This window comes from Cryptotermes secundus, unplaced genomic scaffold (assembly GCF_002891405.2).
Source record: "Cryptotermes secundus unplaced genomic scaffold, Csec_1.0 scaffold925, whole genome shotgun sequence".
In the NCBI taxonomy this organism is placed as follows: domain Eukaryota; kingdom Metazoa; phylum Arthropoda; class Insecta; order Blattodea; family Kalotermitidae; genus Cryptotermes; species Cryptotermes secundus.
This window is the reverse complement of record NW_019733333.1, coordinates 50,691-60,885: the sequence shown is the minus strand read 5'-3', so window position 1 is coordinate 60,885 and position 10,195 is coordinate 50,691. Positions and strand designations below refer to the sequence as shown.

Below are 10,195 nucleotides of genomic sequence, written 5' to 3'. Positions count from 1 at the left end.
ATGTATGTATGTATGTAAGGGGTGGGCCATAAAAACCGGCTCCTGCACTGCGACCTTCAAAGATCTGTTGTGCTTCCCCTTGGATTAGCCCTTTATTAATCCTACACTTTTAATAAAGTGTAGGACCCTGCTTATGGGGCCATCATAAAAGTCACTTGGTTCCATAAAAAATTGACCCAAGTGATGAAATCTTAAATGGCCTCACAATCACTCAGGATGTGTGCTGCTGATTCATTTTCCTGTAGGCACCTTTCACAAGTTGGGTTATCTGTCAGTTCCAACTTGAAAAGGTGTCCTTTCAGGTGGCAGTGTCCAGTCAGAAGAATGCTATTTTAGTATTATCACCACATTGGGTGACATCTACCAGCCACTACAGCTGGTGTCATATAGCAGTCATTAAAAGAATTTACTGGATTGAGAGATTTCAAAATTCATTCATTCCTATTTATTCATTTGAGATTGGCTTGGTGTTCACTAGAGAAATGGGATGTAGGCAGAGGTGGCTCTTGTGCGGGTTAACTAGCAGTGTAAAAGGACTGAGCATTTGGAAGATGCATGGCCCACATTACATGGAACAAACTGATAACAATTTACACTTTTAATACAAGAAAGATGGCATTTTACTGTCTCAGGATCCTGTCATCAAACCATTGAAGGAGTGGAGGAAGAAGGGATTGTAGGAATATGAAGGAAGTCTCACTTCTGTTGGCTCTAAGAGTAGTCTGTTTGCCTTTGAGGTAGGCTGAACCTCTGAGTGGCCATGAACAGGAACCCCGCCCACTCTTTTTATTTTGCTTTCGTCTCTCCTGTCTCATTGTTTGCATTCTGTTTGTGATATATGATATCCTGTTTCCTACATACATCAACCTTTTCCCCGTTGCTTGACAATTGACTTGAAGACTGAGACAGTAGTGTTGTGCTAGAACTTGACTAAGTTAACAGATGGTTCAAATACAGTTTTTAATCCATGAAAACAGCAACCTAGCTGTTATGTTTGTTGACATTCACATTGTCTGAATTTTCATAACCTCTACTTCTGGGCGGGTGCAAGTATAGTGCAGTTGGTGTAGCAATTGGCCATGGGCTGGATGACCAAGGGTTCAGAGTTCAGGTCCCGGTAGTATCAAGAATTTTCACTTCTCTATGTCATCCAGACCATCCAGCCTCCTATCCAATGGGTACTGGGGCCCCTTTCCTCGGTAGTAAAGCGGCCTGGGCATGAAGCTGACCGCTCACCCCCAACTAGTGCCGAGGTCAAGAAAAATGGATCTATACGTCCATTCCCCCAGATGCCTTCATGGCATAGTGCTTAACTAGTTAAGCACAGGGACAACTTTTACTTCTGGGTATGTTTGCAGTACACAGTAGTACATTAATTGACATAGAGCATGAACATATCTTCACAGCAATATCAGATCTGCAGAAATAAATCCACCATCTCCCACTGAATATATTATAGGTTTGAAGAAGCCACTTCTGATGATATGCCATGTAATTTTTATTGTTTTATTAAATGACAGTTTTTTCTTCCTCCATCTAGAGTTCAGCTTGCTGTATGCGTGAGCAATATAGTGAAACATGACTTTCCTGGACGCTGGACACAAATTGTGGACAAAATCAGTATTTATTTGCAAAATCCAGATGCACCTGGTTGGACAGGGGCACTCATGTGCTTGTATCAACTTGTGAAGAATTTTGAGTAAGTTCTTTAGTTGACTAGGAATGTACATTAATGGCCCTAATTATATACACATGTGCATGCGTGTGCTCATGATCAGGCCTGCACATATTTCCTGTGTGTTTTGGAGGCACCTCAGAGAAGCAGGAGCCAGGATAAAAAGTGCCCTGTTTCAGCAAGACAGCAGTTGAAACTCCTACATATAAATAGCAGCCAGTTCCTTTCAGGTTCAATGAAAACCCAATGTTCAGTTGCTATGATGTGGGGGAGGAGTGACAGTAGGATGGGAAAGAAATATAGGAGAAGGAAAGGAAGGAGGTAAGGGGATACTAGGTTGGAAAAACAGATTAGAGAACTGTTGTAATATGAAGGAAAAGAAGGAAGAAAGGGAAGGATGGTGATAGGACAGACAGTTAACCCTTACACTGCTGCAGTCGACATATGTCGATCTCTGAAAAACACGGCATCCTTGCTGCAATCGACAAAACCCGTATTGTAGCTTTAGAGTTTCAAATCTCAGGTTTCTTTGCATCAATTTCATTCAAACTTTGTTGGTGCATAGAGTCATCAATTGGGAACATAATGAAGCGTTCATTTCAATTGCTGCATTCTTCTGCCCTCTAGCTTAAGAAATGTAAAAGGTTGCATCTGCACAGCGAGGCACGCACTCCGTGATCATCTGATGCAGGTATTTCACAGGGCTAGTAAAAATGGCTTTGTATAGTGTGCGGTGCTTTTTATAATAGTTTTAAATAAAGATGTGGACTTTGGTCAACATGTGACATAGTGATAAGACTAGGATAGTGAATTATATACTTTTTTGGCCATCTTGGACAATCCTGATTTTAATGGACTCTTCCCCTGTGAAAAATACTGAATAATTCAATATTTTATCACAAATTTTATACTCTGCTTTTAAATTATTTGTAAAAGATTTATTAAAAAATAATACAGCACAGAGGGTACTGAGAGTTACTTAACATACTAGCAGTGAAAGGGTTAAAAGGGATTGGAAAGTGGTGCAAGAAAGGAGGGAAGGAAATCGCAGTAAAAAAGGAATAAAGGGAGGAAAGAAAGGAACTATTGTGTTTGCCATCTTTGATTGTTATATGCTAGAATAGGAAAAAGATTGTAAGGACTATCGTAAAAATTTTAGGCCCTGTGGTGACCTGGTGCCCAGAATTTGTGTAATCCTGCTCATGCCAATGTAATAGGTTACATCTAGAAATTCTACAAGCAATATTAGATAAATATAATCAAAGAATCTTAGTCTGATATAGAGATTGGTAAATGTAGATAAAACCACAGATGGTGTCTGAGTTTTTGTCTCTCCCAAAGCTGAAATCTGTGATGAAAGAATGATACAACTGACTTGATCCATGCAGCAGAGTCTTTAAGGAGAATGTTATATACTTTTATTACTGTAGCTTCTCATTGTAGTATGCGAGAGTTAAAGTGATATAGTGCATGAAATTGAGTCATTTAGTTTAATTTATACATAAAATTGGTTTTATTTTCTGCTAGACACACACAGAAAAGTATAGTTCAAAATTTGCTTTTGTGTTTTAATGCAGTTTAGTTTTCTTACAGGTACAAGAAGCCAGAGGAACGTGGCCCACTGAATGAGGCAATGAATCTTCTTTTTCCGATGATGTATCAGCTGTGTGTTCGCCTACTTCCAGATCAGTCAGAGCAATCAGTTCTTCTCCAGAAACAAATACTCAAAATATATTTTGCATTGACACAAGTTAGTATGGGCAAAAGAGAATGAATTAGAGTGCTTTTACACCTGACTCATTTTCCTAATCTCTATGTAATTATGTTTACTAAGTGTCCATTTTCAGAGCCTCTAGTTTCTGCTCTTTCTTCTACCCCAGTTATCCATTGGCTAGAGGTCTTCCATGTTTTCATCCTTCTGGAGGAATCAAGATCCACATTTCATGTTGATGTCTTATTCTAGGCTGACAGTGACAGTGTTCAGAATAGAATAGCCTTTTTGTTGCTGTTGTATTGACTGTATTTTTTTCTTCTTATTTCTTATCAAGTATCTGCATTTCTGATACAATGAAATGTCTGTAGAACAAATGCAAGAATAATGAAATATTTATTTATTTATTTCATGTATAGATCATTGTTACATGATATAGGACAAGTCAGTTACTGTACATTGGCTGATTAGAATAAGAGAATAAAGTTACGATACATACAGTTGTTTACAGTAGATTACAATAGTTAATAATATATCCAGTATATTGAAAATATTGTAACATGTTCGGTGTATAACGTGACAAATAACTTCACGCCATATTGGATATAGCGAATTTAAAATTCACAGTTACACAATCTTAATCTTATACAATTCGCTATCACAATTGCTGTTCAACTGCATCTTGGCGAATCCATTCAACTGTCTCTGGCGACGGCTACAATTTAACTGCTCGTAACTCTTAACTGGCTCAGTACTCACTGCTGAATAGTGTTCGCTGCTCCTTATTTAGCCTCGGCACGGACAACACAGAAAGCAGTTACATGATAGCTTTCATTGTTGTGTGACGTGTTTACGGATTGCCTAGCAACAGTTGCTGCACAGGCTCCCCTGTTGCGTGATGCTGTGTTTACAAAGGCGTTGTTGGGCAACACTGCCGAGAGCTGTTTATTGCTACATAGCAACTGCAGTTTCCCCTGTTACATCACCGCAGGGGAGGGGGTGTTTAATGAGCGTTGCGTCATTCACGTCACAATATTGTCATTCCCCCACCATTTAGCATATGTGTTTGTGTAAAATATTCGCAGTACAACTTATCATAGTGTTGTGAAAGTGGTATTATAGCATAATTAAAATGCAGCTGTGGATGAAAAACTGTGATCACTATTGTAACATTTATCATTCTTTGGTACACTGTTTTTCTCATTTCTGATAGCCATGAACTTTAATTTCTTTCTTGTTCATGCATTGTTTTGCCATGACATAACAACACTGCTGTCTTCTTGTGCCATGCACTGAACTAACTTCCAGTTCACTTGAAACACTGTTTAACATCAACTTCAACACATGTGTCTGCACTGGCCATCTGTGTTCAACTAAAATTCGTCTGAGACTGTTCTTTCCTGAAGACAGAAGTCACTGTTTCATACGTGTAATTTTTTCTAAAATGGTTCTGTGCCTTCATGAGTAAGTAAGGCCCTCTGCTCCTGCAAGATCTGAGGAGAAGGGGAGATCTTGATCCTGCAGTGAATGAGAGGTGCCCACAGGCTGGTATGTGACCTCCCCTTCTTGCTTGGTTCACATGACACTATAATAATACTAGTAGTAATAATAATAATAATAACAATAATAATAAGTGTTTATAAAAATCAGTAATTTTGTTTAGAACAATCTTTAATAGGGTGGTAAGTGCAGTCTGACAGTGTTGTAATGCTTGCTACATAGCCAGAAGCTGTTGAAGGTGGTTCATTTAACTAGTGCTTCCTGCTTGCCACAGTTTGCACAGAAAACATTTTCTCTATGCTGGAATGGTCTTGTAGATTTGATATGTTCTTGTGAAGAGGTGGATGTGGGAAAGAGAAATGTAAGCAATTTTCATTGGAGGAAACATGCAACATTATATGGAATGTTGACAGAGTGTTAAAAAGGTGAAACTGCACAAAAATATTGAGTCAGCCCATCACAATTGGAAGCATTAATTTTCTTTAAGGTATTTGTGTTTTCAGCAAAGAAATTAACATCATTAGGAAAGACCAAATAATAATAATCATTTCCAGTCTCTGCTGGTTTTCTAGAGCCTTTCTAATGTTACATTCCAGACCAGAGTTGAAATTCAGAAAGTTATGTTTCCAAAAGGAGTGCAAACCAGCCATATAAGAGCATGTTTGATAGATTAATTAATTCTGTATATTGTGTACATACATGTTCTCATATGCATCTGATGGAAATTGACTGCCCTATACAGATACGTATATGCAGCATGTGTTCATTGAGTTCTCATTACCTGGTCTTCTGTTCTCTTTTTGTATGACCCTTATTCCAGTACTCACTTCCCTTGGACTTGATCTCTCGTGAGGTGTTCTCTCAGTGGATGGAAATTGTGCGTGCTGTAGCAGACAGGCCAGTTCCAGAGCAAACCAATGCAGTAGATGAAGAAGACAGAGTAGATCTGCCTTGGTGGAAATGCAAGAAATGGGCTCTTCATATCCTCCATAGAATGTTTGAAAGGTCAGTTTCTCTAAAACAGAGATTGAATATGTTAGGAAACGAAGTACTGAAGAGATTGTACAAGCTGGAGAGAGCTGGATTAATAAAAGAATGGAGAAGATTTCATAGGCTACTCATAATTTGTACTCTTACATTGTTGAGAAGATGTTTTTATCTTCTGTTCTCAGGAAATTTATCAGCAGGGTTTTAACAGATAGGCGTGCAGTCTGCATGGGAGGGAAGGGAGATGATAAAGACGTACAGAATTTTAGTTGGAAAATCCTGTGGAAAGAGCAGTTAGGAGATTAAAGGATAGTGTTAAAATTTATCTTTACAATGTAGATTGTGAGGTCATGAATTTCGAGTTGATCATGATTTGGTTCTGTGCTGGGCTTTTGTGTTGAATGTGTGGGAACTATGATAATGTTTTGAATCATTGAAAACTTGATGGCTGTTGGTGAATTGCTCTTTACCAGGGAGTTGGTTACTTCATTGTAAAGGTAAAGCTATCCCTGTAACAGGCCATGGAGGCCCATAGGGTTGAGAGATTTTGAGAGTCCAACGTTACTTAGACAGTCTGCTCACAGATGGCGGTAAGGTTGTCAGTCTTATGCGCTGGCCGCCATTTATCCCCCAGGAAGATACCTGGAACTCATTTCTGTTAGAGGCTGAGTCAACCCCAGGGCCATAGTGCAGCTGGAAGGATTAGGCCAATTGAAAAAATCCACCTCATTGGCACTCAAACCCATGACCTTCTGACTTGTAGCACAGGGCCTCAACCAACTACGCTACAGCGTGCCCCCCTGTTACTTCATTGTAGATCACCAAATTCCAACTAAAAATGTATTTATGTTGATGCACATTTGCACAGGAAGCTGTTACTGATACTAAATAAATCACTTTTTATACATGTAGTTAGTAAATGCTCATAATCATCTAGAGTGGTTATGTTCATCCTCATCCTTACAATGAAAAATATGTTTTGCCACTGAATGAAGTATATTAGTATTTATTGTGAAGTGTGCCAAATATTCAGTTAAGAAAAAAAAATTAAGATTGTTTAGTCTTGAAAAGTATTCATATGCCTTTTTGGGGCTGCAGTGTGCCATATGTTTAGTGCTAGTGGTCTAAACCATAACCCAGATCAATAATGGAAATTTTAGTTATGTATTTTGTTGTCACTGTTTATTACAAAATGAAAATTGAGATTTGTACTCTGCTGTTAGTGGAAGTGGCAGAATACTTGAGCCGAACATACGAATGTAATATGTGGCATGTTTTAATTTAGATGTTGGATATGTTTTCATTTTAGCCATTATTTGTATTATAAAATCAGTTCACTTGATATTTCTTTTAGGTATGGAAGCCCAGGAAATGTAACCAAAGAATATAAAGAATTTGCAGAATGGTACCTGAAGACATTTTCTGCAGGAATTTTAGAAGTTTTGCTCAAAATATTGGATCAGTACAGAAGAAAAATATATGTCTCACCACGAGTCATTCAACAGACAGTTAATTACATAAATCAGGGGTATGTAAAATCAATATATATATTAAGTACTATTGCATGAAAATTTAAGTACAATGCATTGCAAAGAAACATGAACTGACTGTGAGGTTTCCTTAAAACAGGAATGAGTATGTGAATGTCCCTGGTTCATATTGCATAGAAAACTTGTTTCATGGCAAAGTAGTGGATGGGTTGCATGGAAGAGCAGTGTTTGTATAAGAATCAGTAACATATGCAGATTGCACTTTGTACAGAATTTATGATTACCAAACTGAGTAAGAGTATAGAAGTTCATCTTTTCACAGGGAGTCACACAATTCACAATTAAGAAAGTCATTAACTCTGATGGTAGGAAAAGATTATTTTCTGTCATAGAAGCATAAGGTTTAACATCAGTTATGTGAAATGTTCAGTGTTAGCGCTAATACTGTGTACTGTACCTTAAATAGTTTCTACCACCACAAAGGATCTCAGTGCATCCATACATTAAGCAATATATGTTGCCTCTGGTGTTTATCAAGCTGTGGAAATCCATAGAGCATCATTCATTCATCAGTAATCTGTCAGATGACAGGTCCACAGTCTCCTCCAAAACAGTTCCTCCACTTAATGCGATCTCAAGCTTTCTCCTTCAATTAAAATATCCTCTTCTGTCCCAAGGTCATCCAGCATCTTTTTACTTCTTCTTCCTCGTCTTCTGGGCACTTCTGTTCGCCCCTCCGGTTTGTTTTGTCTCCAGAGGAAACATCTCGCATACATGGTATCTCTGTTTTTGGAAAGAGACTATCCAGGAAAAGTGATAATGTGGGTAGTTTTTCCATTTGCTTTCCACGTTGCAGTACAACAGCTGTTCAAACCACTCTGGTCACGCCTGTTGCTATACAAACTTGAACCATCTCGAGCATCATTTGCTCTGTGCTTCAAGTCGCTGCTGATGACGCTGCTTCTGGCATCAGTTTTTGGTTTTTGGTGTCTCTCTTCATCTAATGCCTACCCTGTGACCCGTCCAGCAAGTGAGGCCCTGCCATTAGCTATGCTACCACTGGTATAGCTCTCAGGGTCCTTGGCATACTCAAACCCCCTCACCACGATAAGGTGGAGACACCAACAAGGGGGAGAGCATCATATGAAAACATTTTTGGTTCCACTGTCTTTTCATTGAGGCAGGAGCAAAGATGTACATTTGGATTTATGTCTGACAGATGCTTCACATGTGTCTGACCAGGTGTACTCATTAATCTGTCTTGGTATGCCCAAAAGAAAAAAAGAAAATATTGTGAATTCCAAAGGAGAATGGAACATCCCAGGTCATCCCTACATGGTGTTGAATTGTTGACTGCCATATGACATATACATCTGTTAAGAATAAATATTTTGACTGTTTTCTTCACTGCTGCCTGTGATGTGCCAAAAGCTATTTCCCGTTCATATAATTAAAAGGTTTGAAGACAAAGCTCAGTGTTTCTTCAGCTGCCCTCAAGTGAGCTAAGACATCAGAATGCTGTGTTGTCAGTAATGCTCCTTTGTTTCACGATTAATAGAAATTGGTGGATGAACCACCTTGCCAGAGTGCTTATGTGAATCCAGAAATGATGTCAGATCACTCTTTGCAAAGGAACTGAAGAAATACTCTCACCAAAAACAAAATATATTTTTATATGGAACATAATCTGACAGTGCATAGGAAAATGCTTCTCATAATAGACCTCTCATTATAGGCCATACTCATTACAACAGGCTTCTACTGTAGTGTAAACATATCTCCCAATTCTGTATGAAGTATTTTATGTTATCTTTGTTAGCAGTTACAAACATGGTAGTGCCTCATTTTGAGGTTATATTGGTCATATTTAATGTAGGATTTGAGGTTCTCAGAGCAATGGTTAGGAAGACTACTTTCTTCTGGGACGTAACATTTCGTATGTGGTGCTGGAACTGTAGGAAGTAAGGAGTGATGCTTTGCCTTTGCGCCTGAGAAGGAAGGGAGAGGTACAAAGGAATCTGGTCTTCTTCTTCTGTAACTTTTTTAATTGTCAAATGTGTTGATGAGTAACCTTCCCATGGAGGAGAACTATAGTGACTCAACGGACTGCTTGGCATTAAATTCAAGAAGACATTTACTCTTCATATTGAATGTAGTCAGAATCAGTACTAGTTGAAATCATACACAGAATTGGCTTTGTTAATTATATAATTATTAATTTATAGTTGTTGCAAGCATCATAATATGTACTGAAGCATTTCCAGGACAGTAGGAATTATTAAGTTTTTTCCTAATTTAATATAAAATAGTAGTTTCTTTGAGATGTGTTAGAAAGGTGGAAGAATCGAGGGCATTGGTAAACAAATTTCTAAATTGTGGAAAAATTTAATTCCAGTGGCGTGTAGTGAACTGTTGGCTTGTTTTGCTAGAGTGTTTCATGGCAGTTGACTTTAACATTTTTTCATCATTCATGTGAAGCATTTACAACTTCCATGGGGTGGCACTGTACTTCTCATTAATAAATACTTTCATGTTCTGTCTTCCGTATGCCTTACAGTTGTACACTTTTTTATGTTTTGATTACTTGCAGAGTTAGCCATGCTTTCTCTTGGAAGTTCCTGAAGCCACACATGTTTGCTATTGTACAAGATGTACTGTTCCCAATTTTGTCATACTCGCAAGCTGATGAAGAACTCTGGAACACTGACCCTTATGAATACATACGAGTCAAGTTTGGTAAGAATATATCCTGTGTGTTGCTGTATTGCTTCCCTTCACCAGTCTGATTTATGTGTGTATGTCCATGTGTGGACACGTGTTTGCCCCCCCCCC

General features: G+C 38.4%; 1 protein-coding gene across 3 annotated transcripts in view; it reads left to right on the top strand.

Annotated features, from left to right (window-relative positions):
• The window catches only part of LOC111868074 (importin-7), a 62,852-nt gene that overhangs the window by 15,901 nt on the left and 36,756 nt on the right, over window positions 1–10,195 (top strand). For all 3 annotated transcript variants that reach the window (XM_023858443.2, XM_023858442.2, XM_033752917.1), the window contains exons 4-8: window positions 1,541–1,699; window positions 3,269–3,425; window positions 5,707–5,891; window positions 7,228–7,401; window positions 9,954–10,099. In XM_023858443.2, coding sequence (XP_023714211.1) covers window positions 1,541–1,699; window positions 3,269–3,425; window positions 5,707–5,891; window positions 7,228–7,401; window positions 9,954–10,099 — 821 coding nt within the window. The remainder of the gene's footprint in view (window positions 1–1,540; window positions 1,700–3,268; window positions 3,426–5,706; window positions 5,892–7,227; window positions 7,402–9,953; window positions 10,100–10,195) is intronic.